This window comes from Varroa jacobsoni, unplaced genomic scaffold (genome assembly GCF_002532875.2).
Source record: "Varroa jacobsoni isolate VJ856 unplaced genomic scaffold, vjacob_1.0 scaffold_1428, whole genome shotgun sequence".
In the NCBI taxonomy this organism is placed as follows: domain Eukaryota; kingdom Metazoa; phylum Arthropoda; class Arachnida; order Mesostigmata; family Varroidae; genus Varroa; species Varroa jacobsoni.
The window spans coordinates 331,028-350,610 of NW_019214330.1; the positions used below are offsets into that span (position 1 = coordinate 331,028).

Consider the following 19,583-nt stretch of genomic DNA (forward strand, 5'->3'; position numbering starts at 1 on the left):
TTGTCTGTAAATAATTGTAGTTTATTTTAGGGAATAGTACACACGCATAATGTTCATATGTACATGGCTCTCCCGGTACGGGCTTCTGGCCGATCAAATACAGCGACGCATATGGAACATGTTTTTCGTCGTTACCCATTCTACTACCCGCCCGTAAGTCTCCACAATGTTTCCTCTCACACGCGCCTCTATCGAGTTCGCCTCCAGCCTCGACCCCGACCTCCCGTAGGCAATCCTTTACAATCATGCCACTTCTTCGCCCTCGCCCATCCCCTGTATATAGCTACCTACGTTTTTCATTTATTACTTCACACCCTATTTCATTCGGTCGTTCGTTCTATCGCAATTTCGTTTTGTTACCTACCCAAGCAGCCAGCCAGTCGACCCTAGCCTTTACTCTGTGCCAAGTGTCGCAGCTGCAAACTATCATAATCATCATTATTATTAATTATGATCGTTATCATCAAAGTCTTCTCCTTCATCCTGATCATTGGCATGATCCATAATTTTGTTTGTGTTTTTCATCACCGTCGTAGTGTCGTGGTCATTGTGTTTCGCCTTTCTTATCCAAGATGGACTCGCCTCCACAAATACAGACAAGACCAACATTTTAATTTTCGGCCTACTTCTCCTGTCTCTTCTATGTAATCACTATTATCGTACTAATTAGCGGCATGCTCATCATAATCATTATCAATATTCGTCATTATAGTCGTGGTACTATCATCATCAACATAGTCATTGTTATCGATACAAAAATTAAATCGACGAAAGCCGTGCTCCCATGTAGATAATCATCAAAACTGTTATTTACGGGGTCATAAGAGGACAACATGGGGCAAAGACAGAAGGGAAAAACCGCAAGGAGAGTACAATAAGGAATGCTAGGCTTTTCAGAGTTTGAAAAAAACAAATAAGCTTGAGTTTAGTAGAAGATTACATATAGGACTCCTCGTGTCTATGGGAGCACTGCCTTCGCCACCGCAGATCGCACTCTTCGCGTCCTTACCCCCCTCCCTCAAAAACGCTGTACAATAATTACAGTAACTTGCCAGCCAGCCGAAATAAAAAGCGTAAACAAGGACAGGAAAGAGATCTTAACCCCGCCCTATAATGGGTTGCTTCATTTCTTTAACCTTTTCTTCGTGCTCGCTTTTCTTTTTGTATTTTTATATATGACACTCGGTACTCGTTCATCTATATTTTTCATCATCTTTTACACGATTTGTTTTATAATACTACTTTACTATTAGACACTGTGTGCTTTCTTTGTCGCGACCATTTCCCTCTTCAAAAAATTCGGGATACTTTCGCCTTCTTCGTATACTCTATCCCTTCTACTGGAGTCCGTTTTTTATATATATATATATATATTTTTATATATATTTCATTCAATTCAATTTCTCACGCTTCCCTTAACTTAGTGCATTTCTTTCGTCTCATATTTTCTTTCCTATGCTTTTTAATGTAATATATAGCGTTGGCCGGAACCTTATGCTCTTATCTGTTTTTCACTGTATATATTTCTATAACATTTTTTGTTTTTCTTTCTCTCGCTCGCTCTCTCTCGCTCGCTCGATTTCTCTCTCTCTCTCTCTCTCTCTGTCTCTCGCCGTTCCTCCTTTCTCTCTACGTACATGCGCGTGCGGCTAGCAAATTGTTGTTCCTATTTTGTTGTTATTGTTGTTGTTGTTGTGTTCATGTGTGAATGTATCAGTGCGTTCTAGATTTCTTTATATCTATTGTCATAGTATGCGAATCATGTATGAAGAGATGTATACTGGCCACTTCAACGTCGCCTGAACAGATTCCGCCCCTGCCGCTCGAATATCGACGCTCTCGTTTTATTTTTGTGTTATGGGTCTCTATATAATTAAATCAATTATGTGTATGTGTGTGTGTATTTTTGCTTAACGAACTCCGTCCGTTTTGCTCCGTCGACGCCGTTATGGTTAGTATCATAATCAGCATCGCTAAGGTCACCACCGTAATTGCCTCTTCTTTCTTTTCCCTTTATATTAATCAACGTTTGCAATCGTGCCTATGCTCAACTTCATTTCATGTTAAGCTATCATACCTCCTACAAGCAAAATATACAGCTGTGAGGGCATTACTTTTACTCGCGAAAACTACAGCGGAACGAGCAGCAGATGCTTTCTCTGCTCAGTGGGAAAATGTATCTGCACCTCCTTTAGCGTACATATAAGACTACGATCTGTCCAGGCTCGATCTATTCGATTACAGTTATAATTATAAGTTATTAGCAATCATAATATAATAATAATAGTTGTTAATATCCATTTTACCGTCGTGTCACCAATAGAGCCGTTGTATCATCACCATGACCATTATCATCAGGATGATCATCAGCCAGGATCACTATAGAGACGTCTGCGTTAGGAAGATTTCCACGAAGACATGCTACTTCAAAGCTTCCTTCTCAAGCCCTCTCAAATCGCGACCGTCTCACTCCACGATCTCTGCACAGTTGCTAACCTCTCTCGCGGCACCATGACTCCACTCATGGTGACGTCGAAAGCATTCGACACCGTCACCTATCATCACGGCAGATCGAGATAGTCGTCCGCTACGCCATCAATCCACCTACCGTTCAGTTCATCTGCTAAAGCTAGCTCGCTAAGTCGATGCAGTTTCCTACATTCATTCTACATTCACCATGTGCTTTTAATTTCTACCAATAAATCCAGAGCAAGTCTTATTATTATTGTCATTGTCGTCAGAATGCATTCACCCGTCGTCAAGTCGGATCCGAAATAGTTGTTGTAGTAACTTTTGCGTAGTACGTTGTTTATCACCTTCCGGGAATCAATCGCTCCAGTTCTGTATAGCTCTGAAATTATACGAAAATGATTTAATTGGCCACAGCCGATATATATCAGCTATAGCTATATACATCAGCTGTATATATAGTAGTTTGCTTAAACTTACAGTCTTGGAAACAACTTATAGGTAAGCTGTTTCTAAGACTGTATTTAAGCAACAAACAGATATGCTAACGAAAATTGCGTTGACATTGCGTCAGTCCTGACGGTCATGTTTATTCAATGTAATTTCCGTTTATCTTGATTACAATTTCAATTCGGGACTTGAACTATTTAGCAAAATAATTCTTCAATTGGCAAATAATAGCTTAGTAGTAAATATGATTCAAGCAATATTGGTACGCGTATTAAGTTTCGTGGTAGTAGGCGAAGAGTTTCAAAAATATAAGAGCCCATAAGACCAAAATAATCCTTTTGCCGTTTTGAGACAAAACATTTTTCTAAGATATTAATCATTGGAGTTTATCTGGCCGACTCAATTATAAATAGGTACTTTCTTCTCAAAATCAGGAGCTAATATCTCAAAATCCAAGATTATCAGAACAACTTCATGTTTTATTTTGAGTAGTCTTCAAGCTTTTTAAATATAAACCCTACTTAACATCTTTCGGTTTTATTCAATCCTCTTCGCCATTTTCAGGGTACGCATAAAATTTCGCAATAACGGAGCCCACCCATGTCTAACGAAAAGAGACGTTTTTAATATCAGTCAGTTTCAGGCCGATGCAATTGTGAAACCGCCGGCGACCAGTCAAAAACGACTGTGTTGAACAAATAAATTGAAAACCAATGTGTATTGACAAACCCAATTAGAGTCTTCCTCCGTAAGTTGATAGCGATAATTGCTGGAGGGACACTTCAAACTTTACTATTCTGCCGCGAAAATAAGCATGCTTTTAAATTGCCTACCTCATTCAGGCCATCTTAAAATCTGACCCCAGCCACTTTAATATTTAACTCTATACAGCTGATACAATGAAATGATAACACTGGTAGCTTGCAACAAATGTTTAATCAGATACGTACCTCTGAAGCAAACACCTCGAAACTACTCAAGGAGCAGGAACGGCCGCTCCTGTCATCGCGCCAGGCGTTCCAGTCGCCCCATTCGAATCCTCCGTGCTGCCTTTTTTTAGCGAGTGCTTGTACAGCTTGTATAGCTGCTTTGACTCAAGGTCGGTAAATTTGCTGACGAAGGCCCACAGATAGGAGCGCCATTGTCTAGCTTTATCATGGGGGTATTCTTCGAGACACTCATTGATGCGATCCCCAATTTTGACGAGGCAGCGTCGTATCTGGCGGATCTGTTCGTCTCGTGTGAGTGACCTGTCTTGCGGATCGAGTTGTTTGAGAGCTCGCTTGACGGGACGCATCTTTTCCTTACACTCGTTGAATACCTCCCTCGGGAGCTCGTCTATCGGGTCAATACTACCACTGCCGGCGGGACCAAGCGCGATAGCACCGATAGCATCCCCTCCTCCGCCCCCACCGCCTCGTGATCCGGAGCTTGTGTGCGTATGATGAGTCGAACTGCTAGAATGCGAATGTGACGACTCCCTTTTGCTGCTGCTCCCACCACCACCCCCTCGATCCGATCCCTTTTCACGTTCCCTCTCTCGATCTTTACTGCCACCGCCGCTTGACGATTTCTCTTTATCTTTCCGACTTTCGTTCTCGCGCCTGCTGTCCTCACGACGTTTTTCGGCTCGTTCTCGCCGCTTCTGCGCCGCTAACAACTGAAAAAATAAAGATGACGATAACACCACACAAACATCTGTTTAACAATTGACTTCGAGGTTCCATTTCCAATCTAACTGATCTTATTTGAATTGTCCGGAATATAATCAGCTAAGATTAATACAAAATACCACACAATTCGTGTGGTATTTTGTTTGAAGGACGGTATTAACATGGCTGTGTTCTGCAGTGAATAAATATTTAATGTATTAAGTATTAGAGTACACAAGAGTTAAATCTTGGGAAAAATGGACGGTTAAGGATTTTTCTGAAAGAATGCTTAAAAATAAACTAACCTTCTTCTGTTTCTTGTTGTTGATCCGTTTGAGTAATTTCAACAGGGATTCGGCGCGGCTTTGCAAATGCTTAGCTTGCGGCTTCGCCTCGGGGTCCGGCAGAAGAATCTTGTCCTTAAGTTGAAGTGAAGGATCAGCCTTGATAGCATCCCATGAGCCCATCCCGTACTCGAAAATACCACGAAGAAGATTTGAGTCATCCTGCGGCGTCCAGTCACGTCCAAAACCCGGATCTTTAAAGGGACAGTCAGCACGCCACGAACTTTGTTCGGCGGGAGTACTCGGCATAACAATATCGAGAATGGCTAACTCCTCGATAGCCGTTAGTACCGATTTGGCGTTCACCTGTATACCTCCTAACTTGAATGTGGTCCTTTTATGTTTGGTCTTAGTATCTTCTTCAGTATCCTCTTCTTTACCATCGTCGCCTCGTTCTTTCTTTTCTTTTTTTCGTACTTTCTCTTCTAGTTTAGCTTGTGTTACGATTACCATCGAGTCTCTGCAACCTTTCTCTAAGACTGTTGCCAGCTTTCGCAATTCAACCATAGCCTTATCTTGGAGATCGGCGTCGGCAGCTACTACGTCCAGCCTCTTCATCGCTGCCGGGTACTTCTTGTAACTCTTCACGAAGCGACGGATTTCATTATCTGAAAAGCTTCCCAGAGTTTCCTTTGATCTCGCCGGCCGGCCTCGTTTACTCGGTTTCACTGTCTGATTTTCGTTAGCTTCTGCACCACCGTCTTCCAGTTCGGCAAAGTTTGTTCTTCGTTGTCGGGGCGGAAGATACAACTCCATTTGTTCTCTCTGCCGTTCTTCCTCTTCAATCTTTTTTCGCTCTGCTTCGGGTATAATATCCTCCCAAGTTTTACCGGAATAGTCAGGTAGCGTCTGAGAAACCTCCTCCTCGTTAAAGTTGAATGACTGCACCTTAAAGGAACCAAGAAGTTCGTCACCCATCGTTGTTGGAACATCTTCTCGCGTTTCTGCACGCTGAAGGATCTCGTCAATGTCCATTTCACCTTCTTGGCCTTCCCCACCCCCGCCACCGTCCTGGCTGTTGTCCTCCTCTTTGAACAGGTCTTCGGCACCAAACTTGAGAATTGCAGCCAGTTCCTCCTTGTTAAATGGCGTACTACTGCTGTTGGTAGAAGGCCCTCCTTTATGTAAAACGGTGCGGCCCGAGGTATCCATTCTCTGTATGACGAGATGGTCAAGCACCATTTTCCTCTTGGCTCGTTCGATGATATCCTCTTCAACAGAGCCTTTCGTAACTAACCGGTAGATATTCACCTGATTCTTTTGACCGATACGATGTGCGCGTGCCTGAGCTTGGAGGTCGTTCTGCGGATTCCAATCCGAGTCAAAGATTACAACTGTATCTGCCGTCGCTAAATTAATGCCCAGACCCCCGGCACGAGTGGAGAGGAGGAAACAGAAATCCTGCGATCCTTCCGCGTTGAAGTGGTCGAGCGCCTGTTTCCGGGTTTCTCCTTTAATCGAACCATCAAGCCGTTGAAACTGGAAGCGACGCATTTTCAGGTATTCCCCAATAATATCCAGCATACGAACCATCTGTGAAAATATGAGTACTCGATGGCCCGTCTCTTTTAACCGGCATAGCAATTTATCGAGGAGTAGCAATTTACCTGAACCACGAATCAGTTGCGTAAGTGGATCTTGACCGTTGTTATTCTCTGGCGCACGAATCAACAAGCCGTGGTTACAGCATTTTTTCAATTCAACCATAATATTGACGAAACTTGCTTGACTGCCCTTTAAGCCTTTGGTGAGCATCTTATAGTTCTTCGTCAAGATCCATTTGTAATACTGTTTCTGTAGTGATGTCATTTCTACCCGTAGGATTCGCTCGACCTTGGCCGGTAGTGACTTTTCGACGTCCTTCTTCACTCGACGCAGCAAATAAGGCTCAAGTTGTTTATGCAGTTTATTATATCCCTTATCCTGAGTGTCTTTATGCTCTTTCTCGAATGAGTCCCAATGCGGAAACTTTTCCGGTTCAATGAAATGAAGTAACGCCCAGAGTTCTTTTAGAGAGTTCTGCAACGGCGTACCAGTAATTAGCAAGCGGTGTTTTGTCCGCAAATCCCGCAAAGTTCGATAAAGTTGTGCTTCGTCGTTTTTTAACCGATGCGCTTCATCTACGGCCAACACTGCCCATTCCACATCGCTAATGTAGCTACCGTCTTTTAGCATGATCTCAGGTGTGCTAAGCAGCACATTGAATTTGATTCGTTTTGTACCCGTCACAAACCATTCGAACTCCCGAATCAGCTCTCGACTGCTGACGTCGCCTAAATACGTTACGACATTCATTTCCGGGGCCCAATTGACAAATTCCCGCTGCCAAGCGACGAGCGTCGATAGCGGTACGATCATTAGGAACGGACCGTACAACTGGTATTCATTGAATAAGTAGTTGAGGAATGAGATGGTTTGAATTGTCTTGCCTAGTCCCATCTCGTCAGCTAGGATACAGCTATTATTTTTGCACCAACTGTTTACTAGCCAATTGAGACCTTCGAGCTGATAGTCCCGCAGATGAAGACGCTCTGGACCGCCAACATAATCGGGTTGCCGCTTGATGTTATGGAATTTCGGTCGACAACTAAGTAACCTGACAAGATGTACATAAAAAATATAACATATTGTATAATTACTAGAGCACTGTTGCAATAATCATTTACGAAATCCACTAATAGAACTGGTAGAACTGTTTACAAATTAATAACGAGGGTTACAAGTTAGTACTTATGGTATGGATACCAACCTATGCTGCGTTTTCGGTATCGTGGAACTCGCTTGGCGAGCATGAAACGCGTCAATGATGTGACTGAACTTGCTGCTAATCAGCGATGCATCCTCCCACGTGCACTCGGAATAAGGTAGTCCTTCCCATTTGCAGTAGTAATCTACCTCACCAGGTGCCCCTTCACGATCTTTGCGGCCTACAGAAATTTTAGTAATAGTACGCAAAAAAGACAACAAATAATAATCAGGCGCCGAATCGTTCTTTAAGTTGGCTATCTGTCAGCCAAAAGGTTTGTCGCGTTGCTGCCTGGCTAGTAATTATCAAACTAATCAGCTGTTGATATAAAAACTAATACTGTTTAGCCAAAGCATTTAGAACCTAAAATCACGAGAGCTTGGCGGGACTTATTAGCACCAGATGGTATACACATGGAAATATGTTCCAAAAACAAACCTACAAAACCGTCATTAGTAGTATATTGTAAATCTACTATTTAGGAGGCTTAAGATCAGCATACGACACTCAATGGCGCATCCGTTAGCGATGCACCCCATTTTCACCCTTCAGATTACGTTATCAGTTATATATATATATATATATGCTTTGTTTGAAACCGTACAATGCACGCGTGAAATGGAAGTATAAGCCACCTATCAGGCTTCTAGCGGTAATCATGATAATTTGCAAACTATTGTATTATGGATGTAATTCTATTCGTTAGAGTCGCTCTACAGTTACCATTAAAAATACAAGTGGAATATGTCTATAAACAGCCATACACATTGTCATAATTATTGTTTCAAGCACACGTATTTAATAATTTTGTATTTATATGTGCACTTTCATGTGTTCATTTCAAAAGTAGAAAAACGAAGTGTATTTTTTAAAATTATTTTTGATAATTTTTCATCTCCTCTGTATAGGTATGTCTCCTATGTGGGCGTGTGTGTGTTGTATAGCCTCTCACATATCAACCACGACGACCCGATTTCATGCTCTTCCCAGGCCCTGCCCGCTATCAAGAACGATCGAAGAGTTTGACGAACGTTGCATGACATAATGGGCCCGTACTAGATGAATACGGACAGATTAGATTTCATGGTCTTCCGCACTGGCAATTAATTAACCGCCGATCGATAGCTGATGGATCCCTCACTCAATATATAGACTGATGATTATGACTTGCAAACTTGAGGCAAAAAAATGGTGGTACTATGAGCGGATGATGAATGATAGGTAAATTAAGTAGCAAAATGATGATTCTAGAAGGTTACGCGACGACGTGAGGAAGTGAGAAACACATACAAAGTACGAGTTTCAGCGGAAGTATATAGTGGAATTATAATTCCACAAGGGTCATTGGCAGACGTGTCTAGCTAATGAATGAGAATAAAACAGAATGACGTTGCCAGTAGACGACAATGCAGATGTCTACGAACATCGTCGAAGAATTATATGCGAGTAAACGCTGAGATCGGCACAAAAAAATAATTTTGTTAACGTAAAGATTTGAAGTTTTAAACAAGCGAGCATATATTCCAAAAGGCAAAATGCTTGTAAAAACAGCGGACAAATGCACGCATAACCTGCTCGGAAATCGAGCCACTAACAATGTGCGAGCTAATGTGTTACCTGGCGAGATTTTTTTAATGTAACTGAGGTCCTTGCTGATCTTGTTGATCAGCATGGGTTTCAACTTAGTCACAAATACCGATCTCTAGAGATCACTAGGTACACTTGCTTGACCTTGACATCAGCCACAAAAAGTCAACCTTGACGGTCAGCAATCATATCAGCAACAACGACAAATGCGAGTTTTATGTCAACCGAAAAAAATTAGTTCCAGAATAGTAATACAGAACCTTTTGACGGACACGATTAATTGCAATATTAAAAGCCATTAGGTTTCAACAATGGAAAGTCAAACTTGCTGTAGGCGGACAGGAAACAATGATCTACAATGTGAGACTGGACACAAACCAGCAACTCATGCTTACCCGTGTAAAGAACACACCACGGGTAATGAGAAATTCAACTGCAGCCGAGATCGTGGTTATAAGTCTGTCGATGAGCGTCGTCAGGATTTAGCATTAATAATACCTAACTATAAAAGGATGATGCCGCTTAAGGCAGTACGGTACACCATATGGTTCAGGCAACACACGGTTGAATGCAGCCGGCTTTTTTTTTCAAATCTAAGGGTTTCTGCATATTCGGGATTTAGTCTTGATTGCTATAATGAATCGCAGACATATCAATTACAATCAAGGTTTGCACAACATTATTATCAACTAGGTCAAGCGCAAGAATTCAAAATGTTTGAAGTTCATCCTGAACGTCATCTAACAGACGATGGAAGGCCATGTACAACTTTCGATCTGCGCGATCAAACATTGCTGATGATAGAAACAACGATCTGGCAGTTACCCTGTTGCCAAGCATGCGTCGATGTTTGTGAGGTGTATCACAACGAGCAAAGGTTACAGGTTATCGGCTGAAAATTCTATCTAAATGATATCATGATGATATCGCTGTCGAAACCACCAGGTCAAGCAAACAGTGTAAAAGTTTCCTCGCGGTTGTTTCCTAGAGGAGTGCGTACACCTTTCGTTCCAAATCATGGATAAATGAATACGTGACAAATTCGTACCGTGCAAAGAATGCGATAATTAAAAGCAGTACATATAACTGACACTAGCGTCCAACAAGATATCTCTGGATGCACAAGGGCAAATGATGATGTAGAATGAATTGAAAAAAGAGATAGATAGGCTGATGAAATATTGAAGTGATGTGACCATTTGTCTGTCTAGCGGACGGTCAAGGCCAGGCACATAGCAGTTGGCTCGTCGTGGGTGATACCTTGACTTAGGCGATGTAGTGAGTTGTGGTACTCTGTCACGGGGTCGGGATGCTCGGCCCCGGCAGGCAACTCACATATGATCCGCTCCACCACCTGGTGGCGGATGTATAGTTCCTCGGACATCTCCTGTTGGCAGTCGAAGTACTCGATCTCCTCAGGGGTTGCACTGTCTTTCCTACAACACATGCGAAGGAGTCACAGCAACGCCGGTGATAAGATTACGAGTGAATAATAAACAAAAAGGCACGAGTTAATAGAAATTGATCATAGACCTATCATAGAAGTGAATACAGCACTGTTTCTGTATAGTTATCATTGCTAAATAAATAACATATAATAAGGCGGAATGTATGCCTTTGTGGACCTTTCTTGAAGCTACCTTGTTCTGAATTATTCGGATAAATGAAGCAGCAAAGATGACTAAACGTACATTGTCTAAGAAGTTTATGTACTTACCAAGCCTGAAGTTCTTCCTCCTTTTTGAGAAAGTTATCGACCCGTTTCAGACCCTTCACACCTTGGTTTTGTAGCGTTTCCATAGTTTCCCAAGTATTATGTAGGTGCGACCAGTTCTTCCACTTGATAAGAAATTGCTGCTCGAGCTCAACTCCTGGCTCATTTGCAATTCGGTTAGGATCGCCGTTCTTCTCAACGGCGTAAATCGTCGTTGAAGACCCGGTAGCGCCTTTTACGCCCATCCGTTTATCCAACACTTTCTCGACCGCCTCAGCATTGTCTTCCTCGACAACGCCATTATTCGTATCCTCACCATCGACGGACATGAGATCATCTTCATCCGTCTCGTCTTCTCGCTCCTCCTTGTAGGACACTCGCTGCCGGGTGCCGCGACGTGCTGACGCCCTCTGAACAACCTCATCTTCAGAATAGTCGTCATCATCAAACGATGGAGAGGCAACGGCCGGTGGCTTTCGACGTCGTTTTGGAGCTGGCCGTTCTGAGCCGGCACTATCGCTATCTTCACTCCAACCGCGCTCCCTACAAGTCAGTAAACACGTAGCATTATGTATAAACTTCTCTGAACCAACCATCGTCATCACTATGATTATGGTCGATGGTGCGATTTTAATTTAATGAAATCAATCAATAAGAACCGAGAAGACTGAAAGTTGTGATCGATTGATTGGAGTGACGGCTCCATTACAACTATAACTGAACGCGCAAGTATATTCGAGCTCCATTAAAATTTAAGTTCAAATTGTCGTATTGGAAATTCTTACCACATTCTTCTTTGGCTGGCCACACAAAACAGACAAACGAATTATGATTTAATTAAATTAACAATTAAAGAGTCGTTGAATACGAATCAAGAAGGATGGTCGCTAATACGGAGATGATCATTATATAACTACTAGACAGGCCCGCAGGCATTGTTTAACTAATCTGATTCGCTGATGTTACACCCACTCTAAGCTATACTATAAAAAATATCAACACTTACCCTTTACAATCACTTAACCCCACCTAACCCGTAGCCCCTATGTAATTATGTCATTAACCTGTTCTAGTATGTTCGTTAAAAAACTTAGCTCGAACGAGACATATATAGCCTCGTTCACTTTAGATATATTCCCACAGTGTAACTATTTTTTTTAGCTATAGCTTATTGACTCTTATCTTCAGAACGCACAGAAATATGGACAACCGACTTTTAGCAGATGTTGAGATTGATAGACCCAAGTAATTTAATAAAGTTTTGTTTTTTTTTTGATATTTTTGGTCTTCACCGAAGCTTAGAGATTTTTTAAATCTTTTTTCTGATATTTACTCTGACATTTTTCTGACATTAAATGGAGACTGACTCTGTTCAGTAAGTTTAGGGCTTAGATATTATGTAAAAATAAATGGTTGCACGTTTATACATATATATTTGAACTGATACGTCTTGACTGATCCACTAACTCTGTTCCGGGACGTCACAAAGGCTTTAATTTTTTTATTCTTTATATCCTGTTCATGGTAAGTAGCTCCACATAACAAACTAAAAAAAAATATATGATTAATGTTTCATGATGTTTTTTTTCATTAAAAATTCGTTCAAAAAGCAGCTTACCGCCATCTCAAAAAGGCACCCTTAGCCTATTCTTATGTAAGTAAACGGACTGGACCAATACAATTTTCACCACTTTCATTCAAAAATACCCACTCATGTATAAAAACATGTATAATCAGGCATTTTTCTATCAGCGCGTCGAGATCTATCGACTAATAGCAAAAAAAATATTTTCCACACTGCATACTAAAGCTTTACTTTTCAAATATCATTTTCAACCCCAAAACTGAGAATTAGGTATAAAAACATAAATTATATTTTGATTTAGTTCCTCGCGAGCTTTTGATTGGTACTACGAAATACCCATTTAACATAAACATTTATGCAAAAAATGTTAATTCCGATATTCACAACAATTGCCACATTCAGTTTTTGGCCCTTTTCATGCTGAAATATTTATTTTAGGTATAAAGAGATGTGTTGCACCTTCACTTAATTCACCGATTCTTTGACTGACGCCCACAAATCAATGCTGTCAATGAGGTAATGCTTTACACAAAAAATAGTCTTGATATCTTAGTATTTCTCTTAAAACGAAAATATTTGGAGAAAAATCATGCAGCGAAACTGTTCACTTTATCAGCTGCTTCAACTGACATGTAAAAAAAATTCGCTCAAAAAATAATTTAAAATTTCTTCAGATCAGTTTTTTTTCCAAATAAGATCTAATTGTTCGCCATTTTGAGCTCTTTTTCAATATCTCATAGTAGTACATCATAATACGTAATAGTGCATCTTCACTCAGCTTATCAAGATAATCTATCAATAATGAAAAAGCTTTCCCCATTTATCAATCCCTACAACTTTTTCATAAACACGTATAAAATATCCGAAACATCAAGTTAGAAAATATTTTAATGGGACAGATATCACCCGAAAAAGAACTATCGAATTTGTTCTATACTACCAGAACTATAATTAATCGCAGACTTAAAGCTTTGAAGTTATTTCGTTCCAATTTGTCTGAGGTTCAGCAGCAGCAAGTGCATTATTTCATTGAAGATATGGTGTTGCAGTAACTCTATTTTTGTAGTTTAGTCAATCTATCATTGACATCAATGCCGAAGGAGTCATCCTACTTTACTTATTCCGTTCTCCCACTATAATAGTTGAACAGTATTACTGCCACGCTGTAGTTATCCTATCAGCCTGTTCTAGTATTTGATTTGTGTCGTACCCAACCCTTAACATAAGCTCTTGCTTTATTCCAGACCTATCTTTTAACAAACGTTTGCAGTCTTTCTGAAACTCTTTTATAAATAATTATGTTATTCCGCTGCAACTCTCTGTAGTGTAGCAAAAATAGCTCTACTTCTTACTCGAAGTCAATAACTTTCTGGTTAGTTATTCTGTTATTCTGTTCTGATACTGGTTAGTTACCTCGCTGGAATTATTCCGTTTTCCTATTAAAATATGCTTGCATGGTGGCTACTTCACTGCAATTAATCCGCTAACACATTGCATGTATCCTCCTATTTGAAGCAATAACTAAGCTTGATCTCAAAATTGTTAATATAAGACCATATGCATTTTGCTTAACTCGCGTATGCAAAATTAGCTTTCAGCCACGCACGAAGCGTCAGCTTGAACCTTTAACCCGGGCGCAAGCCCTTTTACAGTTATTCCTTTCTTTCAATAGAAACGGTACTACAATTCCAATACCCTGTTGCATTTATCCTATTGTTCCACTTAAAATTATGGTATCACCCGATAAAAAATATTTATCCAATAGAAGCGAACGAATCAGTTTACTTAGATTTTCCCATTCACTTCACCAATTAGATTACGCATCATGAAGGAAGACACCTTATAGTCTTCGGGAAAGTATTCGACTTTTACAAGTAAATCCAGCGGATTTTAAAACTAATTTTTGAACCATGCGCCGCTAACAGATGAAATTCAACTGATAGGTACTTCAATACTCTCGACACCCCGAAAGCGAAGCACGGTTGAGTTTAATCTGGAGAAAATGAATTAAGGACGAAAAACATCTTCTGGCCTCGAAAATCAATGTTTGTGTCCAGTTTTTGATCCTCGAAGACTACAGCGCTGCGAAAATCCATTGAAGTTTAATGAAAACGTTAGGCAATAAAGCGCAGTGCGGCAATCGTGAAACGTTTCAAGAACCGGAAATGGAGGCATTTACAGTGAAATAATAATCACAATAAAGCCAACCCGCTATATCGAGCTCTTCAAAAGACATCGACGGTTGGCATCGCAATCGAGTACACGGAGTCTCGGTACTTGATGGCAACGTCTGACTTCATCGCCATGCCTAAGTTTTTTCTAAATCGGACAAGGATTGAATATCCAATAATAAATTCAATTCGCTTCAAGTATAGGTCAATGTTATTACACGGCTTTCCATAGCTTAAAGAGGGCAACTAGTGGTCAAGCATGTCTCACTACCGATTTACTTCGAAAAGCTATAAATAGAAAAATCACTTATCAAAACTGATGGTAATTATATAGCTGCTCAGACGATGCCCGAGCGCTGAAACAAGTGTAGAAAAAATAACTTCTTGTCTCTAACGCACATTAAAAAAACTATCATTTTATCCTGACTAGTTTAAAAATTCGCTGTTAACAATCTGAGATATATATAATCGATTCCGTGTTACGCGCAGCTTGTTCCAAAATGAAACTCTAGCAGCTCAGAAAAAAAAATTAGCTCAATCCGACAAGTCTAAAAAGCCGATTTGGGTTGCATAAACACAGTTTTGGTAGTATAGGTATAAATAAAGATATAAACAGATCTAAGTTGTTATCTACAAGCAGCTCTAAGTTTTTCGAGAACTTACTTCCGTGGTTGAGATTTTCTGCTATTGTTGCTTGTTGATTTAACTTCAACCGTCTGCAATTAACACGCGCGTGTTAGTTTAGATGTACTGTTCATTGTTTAAATTAATTATTGTTTCGCCTTTTAATTTCAAACAGTGTCAAATCGTATAATATATTATGTAGAGTTTCGAGAAGCAGTGTTAAAGGCGTACAAATCGTTTGGTGACTGGCTTGGCTCTACCAGATCTCCGAACTCCATACATGTCCGGATCTTCTTCCCATGGTTTCTCATTTCGCCGACTTTGTGCAGCTCGCTGTAATACAGCATGAATTTTGGAGTAAATGAACTGGTACTCTAAACAATTCTGGTAAAACTTAACACTTTATTCCTTACCTAGTATCAATGTGCTTTGAGGTAAATATTCTATCAAACAGACATCTATGAGATCATCATGTCTTAATCAAGGTATGTTGGACCTAATCTAAACATAGAAAAACGTACTGGACCGGTGGTCATTAGCTGTTGCTGAGCCGTATTAGTTAACTATCTAGGTTTAGACTATGAACTAAATTAACTCAATAAATTTGGTTATGTCTTAAAGTTCCAAGGGAGCTTGATTTGAATACCATGTCTATTTGCTTTTATTGAAACCAATGCAACTACCTTTTATATATCGATACCGATTATGGTTCCTTCACCACGAAAATAAAAGTATATGTGCCGAACGACATTCCTTTGTTGAGATGTTAATTTGCGTCAAAACATATAGGATGTGCTTTAAACTGCTCTATACATGTGGCCAGAAACCACAGTTACTGAGCAGAATGAGCGGCCGTGAGAAGAAGCGTGGAAGAAAGGAAATTTCTATCCCTGATTCCGGCATGTCAAGCCGATGGGTTCATGCCTAATCTAATCGCAACGGTTTGCTATCCGCATCGTTTCAAGAAGAACCTGATACGATAAAAGGGATTCTGAAGTGACGACACAGACACATGTACACTAAAGGTATACCAACTAGAACAACGCATTTAGATGGTTTCTTACGCCGGGGTTTTTTTTTGGAGCTGCAGTGATTGCGGGAGCGTCGGGCTCGCTGTCCGATGAAGTTACGGAGTGCGCTCCCTGTGAGCTCTGATCGCTGTCGGAGTCGCTTGAATCACTGACATACGGCGAAGGTTAGCGAACATAAAATCAAAAACAAATATTCAGCAGTTAGATAATGCCATCAACGTTATCGAAAGTAAATACAGACTCCACTACTAAAGCGGCCGTTTACGTTATTACTCAACGCACGCTGCAGACAGCTCTGATCATATTCACTATACTGACGCAAATGAATTCAGAAACACGGCTGTATTTAACAATAACAACTATAAGCGCCACTACATGATAGCTAAACTAGCCCAAAATGTGATGATGGTATTCACTCTGCTTACTAGAAATTAATCTGGGCAAGAAGCGGGCACATCTTCATCTTTATATACTATTTAATCATACGACATAAAATAGTGGAACCACAACGTGTTCAAAAAGCTGTCGCCAAGTCGCCACTGTTTCTGACGTACAGATAATATAACGGATAGGGCGTTATTTATCCGTGCTGCACCGCACTGCGCTGTGTGTTGAAGACACGGAGGAACTCTAAATAATAACGAGATACAGGAACAATGCACGACAGCAAATGTATCTTTAACAACGAGCCAATCACTACTGAAAAAAGACGCCTTATCATTCGCTCTTGTTAGTGCTATTACCTGTTGTCGTTGTTGTCTTCAACCTGATGGTTCTGTATAGTGTTAGAGGTGGTTGTCGAGGCGTCGAGCTGGGTCACCTCGGACGTATCATGGCTCTCATTGTGAGCTGACGTCGATCCGTTGTCCTCTGATCCAGATGAATCTGATGAATCGCCCACGGAGCTCGAACTAATGTCACTATCATGTTCGTCACGCTGCAATATTCATCAGGATCAGCATGAACAGTGTACATGTACAAAGCCGCAGCAGGATGAAACAGACACGTAACACAGAGAGGAGACGACACAAAACAAACACGCAAAAAACACAGCAAAAAATCGTCAATACCGGACCGTTTGAACGAATCGACGATGATACAATCATTCGGAATTAATTGCAGTACTAGACACGTAACGTACTGTGCCCATACTGTGTCAGTGTATCTAAGTGTGTGTGTGTGTGCGTGAGGATGTCGAGTAGCACATGTGTCTCCATAGATGCAAGTGAGAACATGTATAATCTGGGAGAACGATTGCGTGTTTTACGCAGGGTCATAGATTCACTTGGATTTGTTAAGAACTACGTTGGGTTGTTGCCGAGGCCCCAGCTAGAGTACGGCACGGGACAAGGTAGAGCACAAAGGCAAAGTAAGGCACGCTCGAATATTGACTTGTCGGTCGTAGCCGATCATCGTTACCGGGGCGTATCCCACTGGCTGACTAGCCACCGCGCGAACTATTCTATCCGTCAGAAGCACATGGTCATGGAGGCCCTACACTATAGACGAGCCGGGTCGTGGTGGTAGTGGTTTCCGTGACAAACGCACGTGGCCATTCGAATCACACAGTACACTCGATTGGGGAGCGGGGCACCATCGACAATGTGTAGGGACCATTGTAAGGTTGTATGCACTTTCTGGCCGATCGAAATGCTCCGGACGTGTTCTGGTGTGAACCTGCTGTTTCGGTACCATCATTCGTTTGTCCTACCGGGAGGTAGGAATCCAGGTAGGTAGGCCAGCGGCGGAGCCGGCTAGTGCAGTCCAGAAGCAGCGCCGACGACGACCACTGTTGTTAGCCGGATGAGTATGTTCGCGTTTGCTCTGCGGCTAGACAGAGAGGCAAAGGCAAGTTGCAAAACACACAACGATCACACTTCGATATTTGTAGTGGTCACCTTATCAGGGGGGGGTCACGCTGGTTAGTGGCTTATTGCTGGAGCATCTAAATCGACTCGTAAGTGACAGGAGGAGGACCATCTCCGGCATCAGCTGGTCGGCCGCCTTCATTTGGTGGTCAGATGCTTCGAAAACCATCCAGTTCCATTGGCCTAAAGGCACATATTCAGAGCGAAAATCCCATTACCATACTAAGCCTAAAGTGCGTAAATTGTGAAATAGTTGTCTTCCAGAGTTCGGAAATCATTAAAAAGTTGGTAATAGAGCTCTGACAGTTTTCGAACACTTACGGAGTGGGGAAAAAACGACTGAAACGCAGCGAACATTTGGTAGGCGTCAAAGTGCCATCAATGGGCATGGCCATTTTCTGTGTGCAAACAAACCCCCTCAACCCCTGGAAATCTGGAAAAGTTGAAAAGTTGATTGAAAGCTGTCAAAATCGTTTAGTTTCGGACCGCCAGAGTGCCGATTGCCGGGAAAACTGTGGCCAACACCAAGTTGACTGTTAGCTAGCCACGTGGACCTATGGACCTCGTCATCCGTGGCCGTCTTACACTTTGAAGAACACACACAATTACAGAATAATTAGCCGGGGGTTAATTGGGGGCTGAATTTCACCGATTCCACGACATCTTCAGGGGCACCTACCAACGCCATGGCTAATGCTCAGCTTGGCCAGCCGTCGAGCGGGCGAGCGGCGGCGTGCGTCGCGTCGCGGAGGCCTCGGCCGGGGCCGCGTGCTTCGTCTTGAACGGCCCCTCGGGGTCACTTGGACAGCCGCGGGGACTCGGGGGGCCGGCTCTTGCGGCCCGCAAAAGCGCACCACAAAACAAGAGGCAAGATGATAGCAGCAACCTCACAGTCAGCGGATCGCTCCGCCGGACGACCGTGTTACAAACCAGATCCAATGGTGGCAGGCCAGTGGCGCCCGCCAAACTTGGATTCTGGCGGAGTGATACATCGGCCAGTATGTTTAGCGTAAGTGCGAAATGAAAAGTAAGTTTGCACGTCCCTTTGCTAATGATATGACCGACATGTGCAAGGAAGTGCTCGATATGCCTATGGGACATAGTTTCCCAGTGAAATTTACTGCTAGGTACGGCGCGGATACGTGTGTCTGACAGAGCTTTCCCATATGTCGCTGTTCCTACCGTTAAAATGACACTTCTGGACGCTAAATTTGTCCATAGTTCATAATTCATAGTGTCAGCGAAATTAGATCTCAATCTTTTTACGTCCGCAGTGATTAATCAGGGTTTTTCGACACGTGTAACGTACGGTTAGATAAAATTTACTTCGCTCATAGTCTTT

At 41.8% G+C, this 19,583-nt stretch overlaps 1 protein-coding gene across 2 annotated transcripts; it reads right to left on the bottom strand.

Annotated features, from left to right (window-relative positions):
- On the bottom strand, positions 1–19,147 carry Chd1 (chromodomain-helicase-DNA-binding protein 1). 2 transcript variants are annotated; one of them, XM_022849991.2, is made up of 11 exons: positions 18,921–19,147; positions 17,117–17,310; positions 16,407–16,521; positions 15,574–15,675; positions 15,382–15,434; positions 10,966–11,505; positions 10,584–10,684; positions 7,665–7,842; positions 4,877–7,511; positions 3,870–4,579; positions 1–2,851 (listed from the first exon to the last, which is right to left on the bottom strand). In XM_022849991.2, the coding sequence occupies exons 1-10, from the start codon at positions 18,927–18,929 to the stop codon at positions 3,896–3,898; spliced, it is 4,611 nt and encodes a 1,536-aa protein (XP_022705726.1). In that variant the 5' UTR covers positions 18,930–19,147; the 3' UTR covers positions 1–2,851; positions 3,870–3,895. The 2 variants fall into 2 exon arrangements, with proteins under 2 accessions (XP_022705726.1, XP_022705725.1); XM_022849990.2 differs by having other exon boundaries at positions 10,509–10,684.
- Between the last annotated feature and the right edge of the window lie 436 nt (positions 19,148–19,583).

Coding starts and splice junctions, on each gene's coding strand:
- Chd1 (XM_022849990.2), bottom strand. Junction 15,435..15,573: donor AGCCAGTCACCAAACGATTT/GTACGCCTTTAA, acceptor TGTTAATTGCAG/ACGGTTGAAGTTAAATCAAC. Junction 10,685..10,965: donor GAGGAAGAACTTCAGGCTTG/GTAAGTACATAA, acceptor CATGTGTTGTAG/GAAAGACAGTGCAACCCCTG.